General features: G+C 48.0%; 1 protein-coding gene across 2 annotated transcripts; it reads right to left on the minus strand.

Annotated features, from left to right (window-relative positions):
* Nucleotides 1–1,036: 1,036 nt before the first annotated feature.
* On the minus strand, nucleotides 1,037–21,175 carry SEC13 (SEC13 homolog, nuclear pore and COPII coat complex component). 2 transcript variants are annotated; one of them, XM_058437258.1, is made up of 11 exons: nucleotides 21,048–21,154; nucleotides 20,516–20,668; nucleotides 19,190–19,365; nucleotides 18,121–18,165; nucleotides 15,374–15,489; nucleotides 12,645–12,796; nucleotides 12,032–12,165; nucleotides 5,687–5,820; nucleotides 5,155–5,278; nucleotides 4,154–4,300; nucleotides 1,037–1,493 (listed from the first exon to the last, which is right to left on the minus strand). In XM_058437258.1, exons 3-11 carry the CDS (start codon nucleotides 19,328–19,330, stop codon nucleotides 1,380–1,382), a joined length of 1,107 nt encoding a protein of 368 aa, XP_058293241.1. In that variant the 5' UTR covers nucleotides 19,331–19,365; nucleotides 20,516–20,668; nucleotides 21,048–21,154; the 3' UTR covers nucleotides 1,037–1,379. The 2 variants fall into 2 exon arrangements, with proteins under 2 accessions (XP_058293241.1, XP_032005586.1); XM_032149695.2 differs by lacking the exons at nucleotides 19,190–19,365; nucleotides 20,516–20,668 and having other exon boundaries at nucleotides 21,048–21,175.
* Between the last annotated feature and the right edge of the window lie 885 nt (nucleotides 21,176–22,060).

The following is a 22,060-nucleotide window of genomic DNA, read 5'->3' on the forward strand; positions in this document are numbered from 1 at the left end:
GAAGGAAGGAAGCAGCCGTTTTCATGTTGGTCTCAGAGGCTTGGGTTTTGTGGAGTGACTGGGAGGCTGACTGAGCCAGGCCATGGCCTATCCTCACCTTTAACCAAAGCAGTTTCACTTTTTTCTATGTTACATAGTATGAGCAAAGATTTTTTTTTTTAAAGGGGGTTTTGCTGCTGAAAAAGGAGGGAAGGACAAGAAGTAGGCAGACTAGGGGTCCCGAGGTGAGTGGGCTGACCTTTTATCTGGACCTATGCGTACAAAGGTTTGGTGTGAGAACACCCTTGGATTACAGCTGAGGAGAGCCCCCCAGCTCCCACCCTGATTCTACAGTGGGGAATAACTCTTGAGACGGGCCAGGCTCTGATGCTGGCTTTACGTTTGCACAGTCCTGGGCAGGGCTTCTACCTTATGAGCGCTTCCTCATCAGTGAACTGGGGACCACCCACACAGGGTTCTTGTGTTGCTTAGTGAATGTGTGAAAGATCCAGTGTAGGGTCTGGCTCACTGCAGGCTCAATGATGGCTGTGGCGATTGTCAGGGTCACAGGGCCTCTGCTCAAAGGTGATACCTGGTTGAGGGTCAGTTAGGTCTCCCATCATGGGGCCCTCCTTTCCCTGACAGGGTCAATAAACTAAATGAATCGTGCCCACTTTCTGGGCCAGCATCTTAACTATTGGTGTTTGGTTAATACCACCTTGCATCTGCGTGGCATTTTGTGGGTCACCAGATGCACTAGCATGTTTGAGTCTTGCAGCCATCCTGGAGGGCAGACTGTATTAGTACCATTCTGCAGAAGAGGATGTGTACCGAGAGGGTAAGTAGCAGACCCAGGGCTACAGTCCTTGTCACCAAAGGCTGAGTCCAGTGCTCTGCATGGTGCTTTCAGTATAAACTGAATGCAGTGACAAGCCACCTTTGTGGGTGGGGTTGAGCCAGGCCATCACAGCCATGGCCTTTGTGAATGTTTGTTCTAGTGCATGGACTGACAAGAGTCAAACTGAGCTGGGGCGGGTGGTTAGGATAACAGCAGGAATTATAAGCAATATGACTTTATTTAGTTACTTTGGAAACAAAACCCCCCAAATAATGCCTGAACCCAAAGGTACATAAAAATGGCCCAAAATAGTTGTTTAAAATAGATTTGAACATCACTTGTAGTTTCTTCCTCATAACATGAGTGCTTTCAGCTGGACAGCAGATTACAACACATCTCCGATCGTGTTAAGGCAGATGATCAATCTGTGGCTGCATCTGTAACTCCTCCTGGGAAAATAATCCTGTTGGAGTTGGGGGCTCTTCCCAGTTGTTTGGTTAGTTGGCCCAGGAAGGGGCAGTCCTGGAGCTGGCGGGTGGGGAGCCAGGCCCCACCTGTCTTGTCACTGCTCGTTCTGCTGGCCCTCTGTGACTGACGCTGATACGGAGCCCTGGCCCTTGTTGACATCACTGATGCACACCCACTGCCCGTCAACCGACTCCTTCCACAGGGTCACCTGTAAGTCAGTGCACAACCAGATTATCCCGGGTCTGTCCCCTTCCCTCTGCTGTCCCCTAAATGTGAGCCTCATCCCCATCAAGAACCACTGCCCAGAGGCTTGTAGGTGAACAGAGCATGTCCCTTCTCCACTGAAATCCCACCAAAAAGAGTCCAGGAATAAAAACTCACAGAAAAAAAGGAGTAACAATAACAGCAGCTGTGGATGACGATGTCAACACAGGATACTGTTTTCACCAAACTGTGACAGAGCTACAGTGAGAGGACATGGGGTGGCAGGGAGCAGGGTTTGCAAAGTGTGGTCCCCAGAACAGAGCATCGGTCACCTGGGAGGCTTGCTACAACTGCAGATTCTTGGGGCCTGGAACAACTGACTAAGAAGCTCTGGGGGTGGGGTTGGCAATCTGTTTTTAACAGCTTTAACAACACTGCAGTTTGAAAACTACTGTGGTAGAGGAAGGTAACAGTTCAATATGTTGTTACTACACTAAAGTAAACTGTATAAGAAATAGCTAAGAGCTGAAAAGGTTTGACCCTGGAGAGTGAAAATTATGGAGGCTGCATTAAAAAAAATCAATCTAGGCTGGGCATGGTGGCTCACACCTTAATCTCAGCACTTTGGGAGGCTGAGATGGGTGGATCACCTGAGGCCAGGAGTTCGAGACCAGCCTGAACTGGTGAAACTCCGTCTCTACTAAAAATACAAAAAAACTACTGGGCACCTGTAATCTCCCAGCTACTGGGGAGGCTGAGGTTGCAGTGAGCCGAGACCGCACCACTGCACTCCAGCCTGGACGACAGAGTGAGACTCGATCTCAAAAAAAAAAAAAAAAACAAAACCCCCCAAAATCTAAAGCTATGTACATATATTAGATTAAAAATGAAAATAACGATTTTGATTTTAAGAACTCTTGCTTTACGGACAAAAACTATTCACTCAACACACTGCAGAATGCTCTAGGATTGAAAACATACTAAGTCCTTTAGGTAAGGGTGCTATGGAGACAGCAAAAGGAAACAAAAGAAGGAAAGAGCAAGAAGCCTAAATGCATAGTGATGGGGACCCCAAAACATTGCATGAACAGCCAGGCACTTGCTTACAGCCTTGTAAAAATCACTGTGGGCCTGCTCGAGGCAATCTGGGTCCTTTGGTCAGTCCTAAGTGCCATTAACCTGGGTTCTAGTCCTAACTCTGGCACTCCTAGAAATATGGCTTTGAGAAGGGGCCTGCTAGATCCTTCTGGGACCACTGTAGATGAAAGGGACCCTCGGCCAGAAAAGCTGCCTGCAGAGGCTCTCAAGATCTGCACGCCCATGTTCACAGCCACACTATTCGCGATAGCTAAGAGGTAGCAACAGCCCAGGTGCCCTTTGGTGGAGGAGTAAGTGTAGAAACAGAGTGTGGGCTGTCTATACAATGCAACACTACTTAGCTTTACAAAGGAAGGAATTCTGACATGCTACATACAGCATGGAGGTACCTTAAGGGCATACTGCTAGTGACATAACTCAGTCGCAAAAGGACAAATACTGTATGATTCCATTTAGATAGGTCCCTAGAGCAGTCAAATTCACATAGAAAGGAGAAGGGTGGCTGCCAGGGCTGGGGAGGGGCAATGGGGAAGGGAGTTATTTAATGGGTACAGAGTTTCAATTTTGCAGCTGAAAAAGAGTTCTGGAGACCAGCTGCTTCTCTGCCTTGCCTGTGTTGGTTGTGCCGTGAGCCACACAAATGAAAGGTAAGACATGGAGCCAAAGTGGCCACTGGGAAACAGTAAAAGACCAATATAGGCAAGGGAGAGAAGCAGCAAGGGCCGGCAGGATCCAGACCAACTCGCACTTCAGACGCAGAGCAGATGTGCCTGAAAACGCAGCACGGCCACTCCACGTGGAACTGACCCTGTGGCGTTAGAAATCCTCTGTCTTATAGGGGAATTCAGCTGGGCAGATGGCTATGGCTTGTTACTGCTTCCTTTCTGCGGGTAGCTTTTTTTCCTTCTAATTGTAAAATACATGTAACATAAAATGATCTTGGCCATTTTTAACTGCACAGTCCAGTTGTGTGAAGTACATTTGTATCCCTGTGCAGCTGGTCTCCAGAACTCTTTTCAGCTGCAAAATGCAAACTCTTTCAATGCACCCACTGTGTACCTACCTCTTACCAGCATAACAAGTATTCATAAACTCTACAGGTTTTTAAAAAGCCTTTTAAGTGTTATGGACAAAAAATCCCCAATCTTCTTGCTTTTGTTTATGGGTTCTTATACACTTGCTTTTTTGGCACAGCTAACTGAACATCACCATGAGGTGACCAAATGCTTAGTAGGGTGATGGGCCTGACTGGCTCTGCCACCTCATAGTTTTGGGACCCCCATGCAAGTCAAATCGCCTCTGTCGGCTTCTTTCCTCATCTGTGAAAGGGGGACGTGTCAAATCGCCTCTGTCAGCTTCTTTCCTCATCTGTGAAAGGGGGACGTGTTAATACTACCTCAGGGGCTGTGACATTAATGATGTAACTAAGAGGCACACTCAAAACGCAGTCCTGGCTAAGGCTCGTGCCCAGCCTGCAGTCAGACGGGAATGTCAAGTGCGCTCTCTAGTGGGCGGGGTGAAGACCAACAGGCCATGTCCACCATGCCGCGGGGAATGGGTATGTACCTTATTGTCTCCACCGGAGACAGCCAGGATGTTGGCTGTGATGGACCAGCTCACATGCCACACCACATCATTGAACTTGTGCAACAATTTAGGGGACCACGTATTGCTTGAGGCATCATCACAGGTCCAAATGAACACACGACCGTCCTAGGAAGAAACAGGATAGAGTCAGGTGGAGTCAAGACTCCTGCGTTTGTGATGTCCTCCTAATCTAGAGCCACGTGGCACCTCTCTGCAGGAACAGGGTGGGGGATTCAAAGGGGAGCCAAGGACCTCTGGGGCGTCCACAGCCTTGTTTCTGTCTCTTCACACTGGTTAAGAGTCTCCCGGATTCCTTTTCTCATCCGCGTTTCGGAGGTGGGCTCTGTGTGCATTGCTAACTCAGATTCTCTCTGGGGTTTTCCTCAGGCCTGCCAAGTCACTTCCACTGGCCGTCTATACCTTCTCAACTGAATGGGCAGAGCTCTCCAAAAACCAAGCTCGGAGAATGAGAAGGCACAAGTAAAAAAGCACAAAAATCTCAAATTTAGAACCAAACCAAATAGGTTCCTATGATGTGAAAGACCTGGCTGGCTCCCTCTAGGGTGGTGGCATGTAACTAAAGGCTCACCCTTGGCCGTCCTTGCTGTCTGGGAAGGGTGGCTTGCTAGCTGAGCCTAGAATTCCCATCCCACCCCATCGTTGCTTTGGAACACTCGGAACTGCACCTGGGCACCTCGGCTCCCTAGTCTCACATGGGTCAGAAGGGAAAATTCATCCCAAATCTGCCTCCTTTTTGGTGCTGGTTCTGTTGTAGCTGTCTCATCTCGGCGGAGGCAGGCCACTTGTGGCTTCTGACCAAGACTTCCCCACACAATGACCTGACTCCCTGTGCTCTGGGCCAAAGGTGCCTGTTGCTCTCCCTTTACCCTCCCAGAGGACTTTCTGCTAAGGAGACTAAGAGCTGATGGGCGTAACTCGAGATTAAATGACAAGGGATACTCTCATGGCCCTGGGCTGACCTGGGAGCAGCTGGCGATGGTGCTGGTGGGCAGGCCAATGGAGGGGGCCCAGGCCACATCTCGAACCCAGTCACTGTGCGCTTCTAGCTTCTGCTCCTCCTTCCACTGGCCGTCCTCCTCCTCCCTAACAGTGGGGACAGAAAGAGAATCAGCAGGGGGCCTTTCCCACACCTCAACTCCTCCCCAACCTGACAGGCTCTGCCTGGGGTGGGGAAGCAATTCCATCTTTCTTCTTTCATTCATGGAGTTTGTGGCATTTTATTCCCTTCACGGAACCCAGCTGTAAAAAAAAAACCCTCCAGAAAATGCTCTGCTTCCACAGCCAGAGAGTCAGCTCCAACAGTTGGGAATTAGGTGAACAGGTGTTGTGTTGTTTTTCAAGGATGTCCTCCAACAGACTGAAAATAGTATTTTACTGGCAGGAGGGAGAAAGAAAGGTGACCTTGTTTCTTGTGAGTGTGGCTGAGTCATGGTGAGTAGGGTAAAGGGTAGAAGTGTCCTCTCAAAGAGAAGGCCACACATCCCTACTTACTTCCACAGCTTGATGAGGTTGTCACAGCCACCTGATGCAAACCTCTTGATATAATTGGGTTTCTGCCCCGATGGCTGGTCTATGAGGCTTCCAGGTACAACAGCAGGGGCCCAGCTGACGGCATTGCAGCCAATCTGTAAAGATGGGACACATGGTGACTCTGCCTTGCAAGAGAACACTGCTTCTGCAGACCCAAGCCTGCTGTCCCTCTCCCCTCCGCTTCTTAGGGCTGGACTGTGTGTGAAGGCTGACATGAAGCACTTATCATGTGGTCCACTGCTCAGAATTCTCCCTCAAGGATCACAACAGTGTGTGCATTTTTCTGCAGTGTGCGCTAAAAGTAGAAATTAAGAACTCCCACAAATTTAAGAAACAGGACATTTTTTAAACACATGAAAGAATGGCACATTGGAGCTTTTTTTTTTTTTTTAAGAAAAATCTTTTGTTATAAAGTAATAGATCAAGAAACAAAAATTCTGCCACCTGCCTGAAAAGCCCTGTCATTATGCCCTTCCTAATCACATCTCCGTCTTCCACTGTAAGTAACTACTGCCCTGACTTCTAACCCATTTTTCCCCCATTTTATCACCCAAATGTGCATCCCTAGATACTTATAGTTTAGTCTTGTCCATTAAACATTTTTTGGATGTTTTTTTTACATCTCCTACTTTGCAGATTCCTCCTCTGATTTTTTTCCTTACAATTTTTCTGCTGAAGAGAGCCTAGTCTCTTGGTCTGGGTTTTGCTGCTTCATACGCAGTTCAGTATGTTCCTCTGAATTCCTGAAAACTGTCAGCTGGAGCCAAGACTGGACAGACTCAGGTGTGATCCCTTTGGCAAGACTAGAGCTGGTGTGTTCTCTCATCAGGAGGCACGTTAGATTGTCTCTTATATTAACAGCTGTCAGTAACTCAGGTCTCTCTTAATTCACTGGGGCTTGCAAAATGGTGATACTCTTAATTCTATCCTTTCTTTGTCATTTATTCCATGGAATGCTCCAGATAGGGGCACTTCTCCTCATTAACTATTAGGTTACCCAGGGGCAGAGGTCTGATATGGTTTGGCTGTGTCCCTACTCAAATCTCATGTTGAATTCCCACGTGTTGTGGGAGGGACCCAGTAGGAGGTAACTGAATCACAGGGGCAAGTCTTTCCCATGCTGTTCTCATGATAGTGAATAAGTCTCGCTAGATCTGACGATTTTAAAAATGTGAGTTTTTCTGCACAAGCTCTCTCTTTTGCCTGCTGCCATCCATGTAAGATGTGACTTGCTCCTCCTTGCCTTCTGCCATGACTGTGAGGTTTCCCCAGCCACGTGGAACTGTGAGTTCTCTATCCTCTTTCCTTTATAAATTGCTCAGTCTCGGGTGTGTCTTTGCCAGCAGTGTGAAAACAGACTAATACAAGGTCAAAAAGGAAAGCCATCCAGGCTTGATTCTTTCTGAACTGGTTCTATCACTTTCCAAAGATGACTGATTCTCCTCTTTATTTATTATTAACAAAATTTTTTTTTTTAAATTGAGACAGGGTCTCACTGTCACCCAGGCTGGAGTGCAGGCTGGTATGATCATGGTTCACTGCAGCCTCAAACTTCGTAGGCTCAAGCGATCCTCCCACCTCAGACTCCCAAAGTACTGGGATTATAGGTGTGAGCCACTGCCTTTTTTTTGAGACAGAGTCTGGCTCTGTTGCCCAGGATGGAGTGCAGAGGTGCGATCTTGGCTCACTGCAACCTCCACCTCCCAGGTTCAAGTGATTCTCCTGCCTCAGCCTCCCGCGTAGCTGGGATTGCAGGTGTGTGCCACCATGCCTGCCTAATTTTTGTATTTTTAGTAGAGATGGGGTGTATTAATCCATTTTCACGCTGCTGATAAAGACATACCTGAGACTGGGCAGTTTACAAAAAAAAAAGAGAGGTTTAATGGACTTACAGCTCCACGTAGCTGGGGAGGCCTCACAATCATGGCAGAAGGCAAGGAGGAGCAAGTCACGTCTCACATGGATGGCAGCAAAAAGGGAGAGAGCCTGTGCAGGTGAACTCCTCCTCATAAAACCATCAGATCTTGTGAGACTTATTCACTATCAAGAGAACAGCATGGGAAAGACCTCCTCCCATGACTCAACTCCCACTGGGTACCCCCTACAATACATGGGCATTCAAAATGAGATCTAGGTAGGGACACAGCCAAACCACATCATGGGGTTTTGCCATGTTGGCCAGGCTGGTCTCGAACTCCTGAGCTCAGGTGATCCACCTGCCTCAGCCTTCCAAAGTGCTGGGATTACAGGTGTGAGCCACTGTGCCCACCCTGGGCCCAGCCTTTTAACCCTCATTTCGTCTTAGTTCTCTACAAGTAACTATATATTTACGCTGAAGTATTTGTAGTCATTTTTGTCGTGTGACTTGTATCCTCTAGTAGATTCCTCAGCAAGGGCTCCTAGAAACAATAGTCCCTGAATTTTTGCATATTGATAATAGTTCATATCCTTTACACTCCAAAGCTAATTTTAAAAACAGCTTTGATATGGTATAATTGACATAAACTGCATATCAAGTGCATGATTTGGTGAATTTTGACAAAAATATACCCTGTAGGATCATCACATCACCTCAATCAAGATAAGGAACATGCCCATCATTCCCAAAGTTTCCTCGGATCCCCTGGTAATCCATTTCCCTATCCTGCAGCCCCCAATCTTGGTGACCATGGGCCTACTCAGCTGCATTTCCTAGATATTACAGCAGTGGAATCACAGTGTGTCCTTTTTCTTCTTTTTTTTTCACTCAGCATAATTATTTTGAAATTTATTCTTCATCTTATTGTGTTAAGTCATTTCTTTTTATTGCTCGCAGTATTTCCAAAGTATGGATATATCCCAACTTATCATTTACCTGTTGATGGACATGTGGACTATTTCCAGTTTTTGGCTATTAAAGCTGCTATAACCTTTTGTGTGTAAGTCTTTTTTCTGGTTATAAATCCTTGGCTCACACTTTCTTTCCTAGAGTATGTTAAACATGTTATTCTTTTTTCTTCTGCACCAATCCTTACTATTGAAAAGTCTGACAATAATCTAATTGTCTTTCCCCTTTAAGTCACAAGGTTCCTTTTCTCTAGAACCCCCCAAAATTTTCTTTAAAGTCTAATAATTTTACTAGAATTATATCTTTTGGTTGGTGATGCTGGGTTGAGATCTGGTCTTGCAACCTCTGCATCCGGTTCAAACTCTTTCCCTTCACCTTCAATACTGTAGGAGATTACGGCCACCACATCTGTAGAGACGGGGTTTCGCCATATTGGTCAGGCTGGTCTTGAACTCCTGACTTCAGGTGATCCGCCCACCTCAGCCTCCCAAAGTGCTGAGATTACAGGCTGAGCCGCCGCGCCTGGCTGACATTGTTAAGTGTGGGGTATGATCTCTCAATCTGAAGTTTCAAATCTTTGTTTTTTAATTTTAAGAAAGTTTTCTGGATTACTTTTTGGAATTTGTTCTGTTTTCCTTTCCAGGGACTCCTGGTATTCATATGTCTGACCTTTCTGCCTGTCTTTACTTTTGCTCAAAACCTTTTTACCCTTTCGCTTTTTTGCTCTTGAAATGTTTCCTTTTTCACACTGTTTATCCTTTTCAGGCAGGATCTGCTGTGTTCATCAACACTTGCATTTCGTCTTAGTCTTTACTTCTGAAATGATTTTTAATTCTAATTCTTTCCTGAGTTCTGTCACCTTATTTCTGATTTTTAAAAAGTTGATTTGGCCGGGCACGGTGGCTCACGCCTGTAATCCCAGCACTTTGGGAGGCCGAGGCGGGCGGATCACGAGGTCAGGAGATCGAGACCACGGTGAAACCCCGTCTCTACTAAAAATATAAAAAATTAGCCGGGCGTGGTGGCGGGCGCCTGTAGTCCCAGCTACTCGGGAGGCTGAGGCAGGAGAATGGCGTGAACCCGGGAGGCGGAGCTTGCAGTGAGCCGAGATTGCGCCACTGCACTCCAGCCTGGGCGACAGAGCGAGACTCCGTCTCAAAAAAAAAAAAAAAAAAAAAGTTGATTTACACTATTCTCTCTTGTTTTGTATTGTTAGAATGTCACCTGGCTTGATTTGAAACAGCAGGTTACAGCTTGGCTCGGTTATGTGGGCGTGTCTTTCTAATATGCTCTCACTGTCCGCAGGGAGGTTATTTTGCATATTCTTGTTTCTTATGTAACAACTTTGTATGCAATTCACTTCAAATACTTTTCTGTTATTTTTAGGTGAGATGAGTTTTCCTGATAAGAAAGGCTCAGGAAAGTCTAAGCTCAGAACTCTCCCTCGTTTCTGTGTAGTGTTAAAAAACGTGGGAGATGGCTTTCAGGAGTTCCTGTCTTTGTTCCTCTTCCCCACATTGGTCTACATCTCATCCTTCCTTTCCTGTGTCCCTATCCAGCTCAACTGTGATTTCGTTTCCTGCAGTTCTTCCTCCTGAGGGGCCCTGTCCCAGAGGCTTGCTCTGGAGGATCACAGAGCTCAGATTTCTTCCCGCCCCTTCAGCCTTTCTTACTGTGGGCCGCTTGCACTCACTCGGTGTTACAGAGTGCAAACTCCTCCCAGTCATTTCTCCAAAAGCCCCCAAAAGATGCTCACCATCATCTTTGATTAGCAAAATGCAAATAAAAATCACAATAAGGGCCAGGTGCGGTGGCTCACACCTGTAATCCCAGCACTTTGGGAGGCTGAGGTGGGCGGATCACTTGAGGCCAGGAGTTTGAGACCAACCTGGGCAACATGGTGAAACCCTGTCTCTACTAAAAATACAAAAATTAGCCGGGTGTTGTGGCGTGTGCCTGTAATTCCAGCTGCTTAAGAGGCTGAGGCATGAGAATTGCTTGAACCTGGGAGGCAGGGGTTGCAGTGAGCCGAGATCACGTCACTGCACTCCAGCCTGGGTGACAGAGCAAGCCTCCGTCTCAAAAAAACAAAACAAAACAAACCCAAAAAATCACAGTAAGATACCACCTCACATTCACTAGGACAGCTGTAATCAAAATGGCAGACATGTGTTAGTGAGGATGTGGAGAAATTAGAACCCTCATACACTGCTGATGGGAATGTAAAAGGGTACAGTTACTTTGCAAAACAGTTTAGCAGTTCCTCAAAAAGTTAAACACAGAATTACTATATGATTCAGCAATTTCACACCTAGGTATAGACCCAAGAGTATTAAAAACATGTGTTCATGCAAAAACTTATCTGCAAATGTTCATAGCATTATAATGAAATGAAATTGATGAAACTTGAACTCATTATGCTAAGTAGGAGAAGCCAATCACAAAAGACCACAGACTGTCTCATTCTATGTACAACCGATCCTCAATTTCATTTCATTATAATGTTGACAAGATTAAAAAAAAAAAAACAGCAACAACTCCCAGCGGGGGCCCCTGCCTGTGTGGAGTCTGCGTGTTCTCCCTGTGTCTGCTTGGGCTCTCTCCTGGTACTCTGGTTTCCTTTCACACTGTAAAGATGTGCATGTTCGCTTCACTGGTACGTCTGCATTGTCCCAGTGTGAGTGTGGGGGTGTGTGTGAGTGCTCCTCTGGTGGAATGGTATCCTGTCCAGGGCTGGCTTCTGCCTCATGCCCTAAGCTGCCAGGACAGGCTCCAGCCACCTGTGACCCTGAACTGGAATGAGTAGATTAGAAAAAGAATAGATACAAATTATTGTAGAATAAAAACTCATAAAGTATCCAATAATCATACAGATGCATGACAGCAAACAACGTGGCACTAGTCATATGAGCCCCCCACACTGGTTATTGTTGGTTTTTGAACTGTGTGGTGGTAGGAGGTAGGACATTGATGTTTGCTTTGCAAACATTTATTCCTTGATTGAACCACCACCATCACGACCACTGTCACTCACTGATTCACCAAAAGTTGGGTAAAGAATGACCTTGTTTATATTAATCTTTCTTAAATGTATGCATAGCTCACATACTTTTTAAAAGTTTTAATAACACCACTCCATTCTACAGGGTCCCAATGACTACTGCAGGGCATGCCACCCAGAGGCAACCATAGCTAAGGTGGCAGTGAGCAGGCTGCTGCTGCACCAGCCCTCCCCTGCTTGGGAGCACGCAAGGAAGCAGTGCCAAGCCCTGCCTGGGCTGAATGAGGCTGGTGCAGCCTGGTCTGGCTTCAGAGCAAAGAGGCTCAAAGCTGCTCTAGAGCAATCATGTCTGGTCAGCTGACCACTCCCCGGCCCACTGTCCAGCGGGGACCCTCCCCTGCCACCCTCTAGGGAGCCTGCAGCAGACACAGGGCAAGGCAAGCGCTCTCGCTGCACGAAAGGCAGGGGGTGGACTCACGGTGTGAGCGTTGTTGATCTTCTTTACTTCCCATTGGCCTTCCCCGGTGTAAGTCAGCAGGGAGATGGCCCCATCTGAGCTCCCACAGGCCAGGATCAGGCCGTAGTCATGGGGGGCCCAGCACACCGAGTTCACTACGGGAAGAGGGAGAGTGCAGTGAGCAAAGCAGGGAGACTGCGGCCCCAGGTCCCGCCTTCCACAGATTTACTGTTTTACTAAATTTCTACAACAAACAACTGTAGGAGTCACCAGGGGGAAGCTGTAACTTGGTCAACTGAGGACACTGAAAAAAACCCATCACCTAATACCACGATTTCATAACCTACAGTCTATCTAACAAAAAAGTGGGTAGGACAACAATCTGAGAATGAAGCGTAGTCCTTAAAATGAGTAATTCTGAAGAGAAACTCACCTGTCTTTTCTTATTTGCTTTGGACTGGCTTTAGGTCTTAGGGCCTTACTCAGCTGTGGACAGACTAGCAGAAAAGACAACCAAAGCTCAAGGGACAGACAAGAGGCACCACGAGGGGCAGGGAGCCAGGGCTCCAGCTGGGACAGAGTCCTTTTTTACCCAGTGGTCCCCTCGCCCGCTCTGCTGCCATGCTCAGCGTACCTGAGGAGTCGTGTCCCGCATGCTCGTGGCTCTTCTCCCAGGTGCCGTTTTCCTCTCTCCAGATAATGACTTTCCGGTCATAGGAGCACGATGCCAGGATGTTGCCATACATGGGGTGAGCCCAGGCCACTTGCCACACAGGACCCTCATGACTACAAAGGGAGAGATAGGCCAGAGGAACCCACAGTGCCCCTGCAGGCACTACTTTGGACAGAACTAAATGGCTCCCTGAGACGATATATCAGGGCAGAATTGCTTAAGAACTTCAAAGGGAGAGCTATACAATGCCATTTCAAAAGGGGTGCTCAGTGGACAGTCAGGAGCCTGAGGTCCTAAGAGGTTAAGCAACCTAAGGTCACAGACCTTTGAGAGACAGTTGAGCCTCTGAGTCAGCCTTCCTGTCTTGGCCAGGCAGGAGCCTCACTTGCCCAGACTGCAGCCAGCACTGTCTATATGTACTGTCTACAGCTTAGTCATTAATTGGTCCAGGGTTTCCAGCCACAAGTGCTCAGGAAATATTTGTAGACTGAATTGCTATTCATCCTTCCCGACGGTCAGCTTCCTGAGGAGGCATTATTGGTTTCATTTTGATGTTTTCCACTACTCTTTTAATTTGTTCGAAAGGCATGTCTTTCCCTTCTCTTCTGATCTTTATCCATTCACCTGATAACAGGTACTATCTGAGCACATGCTCTGTGCCAGACTTTGCACGGGGACCATTTTTCTGGCCCAGAGAAGGTTTTGCACCTTAGCACTCAAGAGGTAGAGTAGCATGGTAGAGTTAGTGGTTAGGAGACCAGACCCATTCTCCCATTCACTAGCTCTTCACTTTAGGCAAGGATATCTTTGTCTCTTTACCTGAAAATGGAGGCATCAATAAGAATTCTTTCATAAAGTTTGGAACAATGCTTGGTAGAAGGAAAGAAAAAAGCCACTCAATACCCATTAGCTATTAGTGCTGCTCCTGGTTTACTCCTTCACCGTGGGCTGCACACACTCAAGTCTCCTCCTCCCTCTGACTGGGACAACAGGACAGTCCCAGTCTCTACAAAGGTGCTGCTAACGAAACTGAGTAGACTCAATCTTCCAACAACTAGCACAGTTTTTACTAAGGGAAAAAAGAATGGGGTGGGAATTTTTTTTATCCCTCCAATATTTCACATCCTTTGAATGTAAGAAAAATAGCAGAAAGGACAGAGTCACAGCAAACATAACTGCCTTGGCCAACAAGCTGCACTGTGGCAGCTCTCTGCCTGCCTGGGGGGCTCCTGCATAGAGAAGCTTGATTTGGCTCCTTAGTCACTTGATCGTTTGACACTCAGACAGAGGGAACTTCTAGGCCCATTTCCCCAGATGGACACTGACTTAGTTTATGCTTTTTAATTCAGTTAACAAACACATGCTGAGCACCTACCCGTCATGGCTCTTAATCTTTTCTGTGCATTCTGGGGAAGGTTATGGACCCTCATCAGAATAATGTACAAAACACACAGAACTAGGCTTATAAAGAAAATTCAATTATAAATTATAGAGTAATCAACTTTTTTTTTTTTTTTCTTGAGAAGGGTTTCGCCTTGTCATCCAGGCTGCAGTGCAGTGGCACCATCGTGGCTCACTACAGCCTCAAACTCCTAGGCTCAGGCCATCCTCCCACCTAAGCCTCCCAAAGTGTTAGGATTACAGGCGTGAGCCACCTTGCCCAGCTTGTTATCAAAATATTATAAAGCAATTTATGAGATAGTGATGCATGTACTTCGTTAACACTTCAAGCAACAAACCCTAGCGACAGGTCTAATAACCACTGTAATTTCAAAGTCGTGATGAGCACAAGTGATATTTTGAGGTAGCTAAGTAACCGTGATGTCTGTGACTTCTACTGGTGACAAAGTGACAGGCACTACAAATACTACTGAAGTTTCTGGCCTACATCCATAATTGAAGGAAATGCTAAATATCAGAGTCACTGAAAATGCATTTTTTTCCCCCTGTCCCAATTCATCAACCCCTGAACTCTATTCACAGAACCCTTGGAGATCCATGGCACCCAGACAAACCCACAAATATGTGAAAGGCAGTGAGCTGAGGGAAAGCAGTAGAGATGGGGCCATAAAAATGAGCCAGGACTTCCTCAAGAATCTCAGTAGGGAGCAGGGCAGGTCAAACATTTGTAAATAATCACTGAACACCTGCCACGGGCAAACAGACAGAACAATGGGATTTATAAAATGATAGCATTCTTACATTATTCTTATGGTGATGCTTTTGTGATACTTCAGGTCATACTGGCTAAACTTGCACAAAATGGTACTGTTTACCACTTTTAAAAGTAGCAGTAGCTGCCTGCACTAAAGACTTACTGTGTCCTGGGCCCTGTGTCAGGGCCTTGCATGCACTAGCTGGATAGGAGGTAGCATTGGCCCAATTTTGAGGATGCGCAGATGAAGGCTCTGAGAGAGAAACTGACTCACTTGCCCAAGGTCTTCTAGTGGGTACATATAAAGTGGCAGAGCTGAGACTCACACCTGTATCCACCTGTGCCCTTAACAGCATCATCCCTGGGGACATCCACTGAGGACAGCCAGGCTGGCTGGGATCCCAGCGTCCTCTCCGCTAAATGTGCTTTGGGGTTGCTCTGAATCTGGGCTTCCATGCCTTGCTCCCACGCTTGAAGCAGGGCCTGAGAACCCACACCATTCCTGGAGCCCTTCCCTGGGCTCGCTAGCACTTACCCCCTGAGGTCGGCGATAAGGATCTGCCCTCCATTGCGCACATCAAAGATTTTGACGGACCTGTCTGATGAGCAGGTTGCCAGGCGGGTGCCATAGTAGTCCATCTGGGCGTCATGCTGCAAAGGGAGGACAGCTTGGGAAGCCTGCAGGCTGGGTAGGTAGGTGGGTGGGTGGGGTGAGGGCCATCATCACACAGAGTCTAGTTTGGACCAGAATCTCCCTAAAATCAATCTAATCTCAAAGTATCATCACCCTCAGGCAGAAAGCTATCATGTGGACATTCTCACTTCACCAATGGGCAGTGTCTCTCTGAAATGGACAAAGCAAGCCATGCCCAGCTGGTGTCACAGACCCTTTACATACCTCAGGGAAGGGCCCTTCCATTCCTGTTCCGCAGGGTGGGTATGGGAGAAAAAAAGTTGGCCTAGCTGCCCTCTTCTTCCTCCATCCTCTCAGGCCCTACTCAGTTCTTAGGCTCTGTGGGCTAAGAACTGAGCTGGGTTCAGCTCAGCCCTAGCACCTGATGCTAATGCATGGGAGCAGGCCAAAGGAGTGGGCCTCTGACTGCCTGGAGTCCCCCGTCAGGTCCTCTGTGATGCAGCTCTGGCCTGGACACAGGGTTCCATTCAGATATTTGGGCTCTTTCCAGCCCTGGCCCTGGATCTTTTGTGGACCTTTGTTTTGAGGTTTCTGCTTGACCTTACTAGTAGTGTGCCCAGAGCTTCCCAGACTTTCCACTCAAGGAACACAATGCCTTAAGCGTCGCTGCTCTCACCACTTGTGAACCGAATTCCTTGATGCTGACTGAGCATGCAGAACTAGGCCTGGCCCCTGCCTGCAGATCCTTGTCCACAGGGTGATGGTCTCTGAGGCACCATGCCTCCTGCACCACTGAACACCCTGGTCCCTCCTGCTTGCTGGCCCTGCCTATTCCAATGGATGTCACTTTCCCCAGCTGTCCCACCCTGGGAGTTTCAGGACTATCAGCTGCACTCCCATGGCCACCAGGGGCAATTATGCCCATTCAAAGGCACTCATTCTGTCTGGCTCAGATGGAAATTCTCACCTCCCTACGCAAGGAGCACATCCTGATTTTTCTTTGGGAACTCCCTCCACTGTATCAGGCCTTGGTTTCTTGGAGGGCAGACAGTACAGGAGTGTTTCTGAAGCACTTCTCATGCTTCTCAGTGGAAGGAGGCAGGACATAGTACCTTCCAGATCTAAATCCTATCTCTTTAGTTTACCTGCTGTGCAAACTTTGAAAACACTTCATCTTCTTGAGCTTCAGTTTCCTTATCTTTATTATTCACCAACATCCTATGGGCCTTAGTTCCCTTATCTTTAAATAAGGCTAATGATAGCATCTGTCTCAAGGGTTGTTATGAAAGTTAAACAAGATATTGAATGAAAGGTACGGCCGGCTGGCGCAGTGGCTCACACCTGTAATCCCAGCACTTTGGGAAGAAGCTGAGGCGGGCGGATCACCTGAGGTCGGGAGTTCAAGACCAGCCTGACCAACATGGAGAAACCTTGTCTCTACTAAAAATACAAAATTAGCTGGGTGTGGTGGCGCACAGCTGTAATCCCAGCTACTCGGGAGTCCGGGGCAGGAGAATTGCTTGAACCTGGGAGGTGTAGGTTGCGGTGAGCTGAGATCGCGCCACTGCACGCCAGCCTGGGCAACAAGAGCGAAACTCCAACTCAAAAAAAAAAAAAAGAAAAGAAAAGTACTTAGCATGGGGCCTGACACACAGTGAGCATGCAAATGTTTGTCATTACTACTTGGCCTCATCTAGTTCTCAAACCAAACTCATACAAGTAGGTAGCATATCCATTATTTTTCCCATAAGTAAATTGAGGCTGGCTCAGAAAAGTTCAGATATTGGCTAGGGAGTCTCAGATTGGGTCTTCCTGCCCATGATGCCATGCTATCTCCAAGGAGGCGTGGTCTTACAGCTAGACCACTCATGACTGAATTGAGAGAACATACACAACTCTGGGACCAGACAACCTCTCAGAAACCCAAAAGCAACTGTTGGTGGACAGGTTGTGAGGGCAAGAACCCTGACATGAAACGCTGTCAGCCAGCTGTCCTGGGTCTTGCTCAAAGGCTGCTTGGCCCTGAATGAAGCAGAGTCTGTGTTTTTCCTGCTGTAGACTTTAACCTCTGGACCTTCTCCTGCAGCCCTGTCCTCTTATACTGAGCCTTGTGTTTACCTCTCAGGAAATGCCCTGAGTACGGACTTCTGGTTCAAAGGGCCTTGTTTGGCCTATTGTCTTGGTGGTCTGACTGGGCTCTGCTTGGGGCTTTCACTGTGGTTGTCCTCTGCCTTTCTATTGAGTCATCTTTCTACACTCTCTTCTTTTCACCCCTGTTTTCAGTGGGGCTAAGAAGTGACAGCAGGAGGAAGACAGGTGGGAAAACTATGTCAAACCTCTGTACCCACTCAGCCTTCATCTGAGAGGTTATTGTGTTGGCTGGAAGACTGACAGCCTAGAACTACAAATTATTCCCAGGTTCCTCCCAGCAGAGAGTGACCAGACTGCCACAGTCCTGACAACTCAAGAGGGCACTGCTGGGGAGCCTAGCCATACCCTGAGATTACAGGCTGATGGGCAACCACTGCAAAGCCACCCTGGATCCATGAATGATCAACAAAATGGGGTAATGAAAACCCCAAATTGCTTCCCTCCCACAAAAATGCCCATGTCCACAGCCCTCCAGGGAGGGTGATATTAATACTTACAATCATGTCCTCATGGGAGGTATCCACAGTGTTAATTACTGACACCTAGAACCAAAGATATCACTGGTAAATTAACTCATGGCAGTTATAATACAACCATCTCAAGTTCTTGACTGCATTTGTTTGTTCACTCATTCAGTAAGCATTAATTCTAAGTACCTACTTTTTGCCAAGCACTGTGCCAGGAACTGGATATACAGACACAAATAAGAGGAACTTTTTGCCCTTGAGAAGCTCGCGAATAATGCTAGTGTCACAAGATAAATTCCTTAATGGTGGTTTGCGTGTCCTGTAGGAGCCTGAGGCCTGGGGTGGTAGACATGAATTGAGCCTTAGATGATGGGTAGGAATTTGCAGGTTGCACAGGGGAAAATACCAGTCCAGGCAGCCAAGCAGAGGGAATACACGAGTAGAGACAAAGAGGTCTGAGAGAGCCTGATGTGTGTGGGGAAATGGCAAGCAGTCCTGGCTACCCTTAAGGGTGAGGAGAGACCCCAAGGGAGCTACAGCTGGTGTTCCTTTCCTAGATGACAGAGGCTCTGATGTTCCAGGCAGTTTATGCATAACAGGGTTGTTACTTCAGACTGGGGGACTTGATTCGAGTTTTTCCTGAGGCTGCTCCCTGGTCCATCACCTAGTGGGATCCAGGGTTGAACAGTTTGTAGGGCTGGAACATGGTGTCATGGTCATCACCCTCCTATCCATTCTTTGAGGTCCAGCTCAAAAGGGGCCACCCATCACCTTTCTTGAAGATTCTCAGATCCTCAAATGGCTGGACTCTCTTGCATATCTTCAGCAAGGAACACATACAACACTTTATGCTGTTTCTTCCTCCCCACTAGAAGGTGAGCTCCTTGGAGCCAGGGTCTGAGCCATCTGCAGTTTCAAATCCCCTCAAATCCAGCACAGTGCTTTGCAAATAGAAGGAACTCAGTGACTATTTGCTGAATGAGTAAGTAAATGAACAAAAGCTGTTATGTTTTTCTTTGCTCAACCACTATTCTCTTAAATTCTTGGGATAGAAAAGAGGACTTAAAAGAAGTTTCAGTGTGGAACAGGCATTTCTTACCATTTTCCCCATTTCATCTTTTCCAGCACAAGCCCTACAGGTATAAAGTTTGGCTTGTGTTTTTAGAAAGGCAGACACTGGAAGAGGATGGCTGCAAAGCAGTTCAAGAGGTACAAACCAAGTAAGCACAGGTTCTCTCATCAAATTCTAGACTCTAAAAATCAGGTCCCCGAAGTCTGCAAAGGCAAGTAAGGACAATAAGGAGTTTCCTCCATGTGCCGAGCTGTATAGGTTACAAAGTGCACGGGAAGGCGGGGAGGGCAGGGTACCAAGGGCACAGTCAATCAGAGATCTACGACAGACTAAGGAAATGAAGAAGCCCAGAGAAGAGAAAGCACTTGCCAAAGTCACAGAGCCAGTTCAAGGCAGAGCTGGGAAAAGAGCCCCATCTCCTAACCTTCTAACGCCCAGTCCACAAAACTTCACTCCACCAGGCTGCCTGTCTAGAATGTAAAGCAGTTGTTACACTGAGTTCTGTAAAGCTGCAGATAAGTAGATTCAGGAAGAAAGTTTACTGAGAGGTAGTTTCAACCAGGTTACCAAAGGACCTTAGAAATAATCAGCATTTAATTCTAACCACTCTCACCCACCAGTCACGGTTGATGAACCATGCTTCTGAATGAGAGAGAGAGAGAGAGAGAGAACGGGGGAAGGAAAGAGGGAGGGGGAGAGAAAAGGATGGAAGGAGGGAGGAAGGGCGGGAGAGAAAGGGAGAGGGAGAGGAAGGAGGGCGGGAGAGAAAGGGAGAGGGAGAGGAAGGGGGGAGGGAGAGGGAGCGGGGAGAGAGGGAGGGTGGGGAGAGAGAGAGAGAGAGAAGAGAGGAAGGGGGAGAGAGAGAAAGAGAGAACTTCTTGGAGTACTTCTTCCCAGGGACCTGGTATTATCTGGTCCTTGTTAACACCTGCACTCAAAATAATTCACCTCTTTGAAATCAGATAATGAGTTAAAAATTCATTTAGAATGAGCTGAATGTCAGAGCATAAGAGCCTCAACTCTAACCTGCAGTGGAAGAGCCAGAGGTGAGTGGTTTACACCTAACCCTCTGCAGAACAAGAACACAGTGTTCTGATTTCTAGGTTCCTGCAGGTTCCCTCAAACCTGCTGCTGAGGCACACCCATGTTTCTAAAAGAATGCACGTACTAGATATTCCAGGCTCAGCCCAGATACTTCCGTTCTTTAGTTCTTATTCAGTCATTCATTCACTCAAGGAGTAAGTGTGGAGTGAATGTACACTGCAGATGCCACAGAGACTTAAAAAACCCTGAGCCCCTGCCTTCAGAGGGTCGTTCAGGCCATTTTTACGTTTCCCGAGGTGCCCATCCTACCTGGGGGCCCTACCCCGAGCAACAGTTCAATCATCTCTGCTGGGAGATGTAGTAGGCGGCAGAAAGGAATGGTTAGGAGGGTTCAAATCTCGGCTCTACCACTTAAGCAGCTGTGCAAGAGGCTCCACGTCTCCGAACCTTAAGTGTCCTCATCTGTAAAGTGTTGAGAAGAATAGCACCTTCTTCACAAGGCTGTTAGCAGGCTGAGATTACGAACAATGCTGAGGGCTCGGTATACAGTAGCTCCTCTGCTGTTCCTCGTTTTGTTTTCAATTGTTGACCGAAGAGAAGGGGGACTGGCAGGAGACGCGGCAGCGACGCGCCCCGCAGTCAGGGAGGTTCCTCGGCCTCACTTCTGGACTCCCCTAGGAATGGTCCGCAAGGACGGGGCCAGAGCCCCCCAAATCTCTAAGCGGTGGAGGGGAGCTGAACGGCTCCAGCCTGGGATTTGGGACTCAGCACGGCCGAGGAACCCGTGAGGGCCGCGACCGTGGCCTTCACCCTGCTCGGCCTCCTCAGTACCAACACTCACCATGATTGCGGCTGTGGCTGCTCCGGCTCTCGGACGTGGCAGCTCCCGGCGGCGCCTCGGAACAACTCACTTCCGGCGCCGGCCCGGCGGGCCGTGGCGTAGGAGCCTCCGGGCAGCAACGCGCTCGGCTCGCACAACAGTTCCGCGCCTTCCAGAGGGCGCGCCCCGCCCTCCCGTGGCCCAGCCCCTATCCTCCAGTGACGCACGAGACCAGAGGGCTGGGGCCCTGGTTGCCGCAGTGACCCTGATCCGGGAGGCTTTGGAATCTGAAGCTCTGGTGGGTCTACTCTCCCGACCAAGTCTGCCCTTTTCCTGAGATCCATAAATTAAAGAAAGGATTAATATAACTATCGGCCGGGCGCGGTGGCTCATGCCTGTAATCCCAGAACTTTGGGAGGCCAAGCGGGGGGCGCGGATCACCTGAGGTCAGGAGTTCGAGACCAGCCTGACCAACATGGTGAAACCCCGTCTCTACTAAAAATACAAAAATTAGCCGGGCATAGTGGCGCGCGCCTGTAGTCCCAGCTACAGGCTGGGATTCCCTCGGGAGGCTGAGGCAGGAGAATCCCTGGAACCCAGGAGGCGGAGGTTGCAGTGAGCCGTGACTGCACCATTGCATTCCAGCCTGGGCAACAGAGAGACACTCTTGGCAAAAACAAAACAAAACAAAACAAAAACAAAACTATCATCTATCTATCTATCATTATCTATCTATCTATCTATCTATCATCTATCTATCTATCTATCATCTATCTATCTAGTCTACAGCTTCACCCGCCTCGCTACGGCTCTGGGTGCGACTGGTCTTATGATGAATGTTGTAGGATGAGCGATGTCTTGGGAGTAAGTAGACTGTCCTGGTGCTTCCTTGCTGTAGTCTCCCTCTCAGGACCCAAGGACTGGGACCAGGGCAGAGGAGGCCAGGGAATGCCCCTCACCAGAGGCTGGGACCTCTCGCCCTGCCATCCCTAACCCCTATATAGGACTGCCCCTTCCAAACCGATCCCCTGGGG

Source organism: Hylobates moloch, unplaced genomic scaffold (assembly GCF_009828535.3).
Source record: "Hylobates moloch isolate HMO894 unplaced genomic scaffold, HMol_V3 SCAFFOLD_4, whole genome shotgun sequence".
NCBI lineage: Eukaryota > Metazoa > Chordata > Mammalia > Primates > Hylobatidae > Hylobates > Hylobates moloch.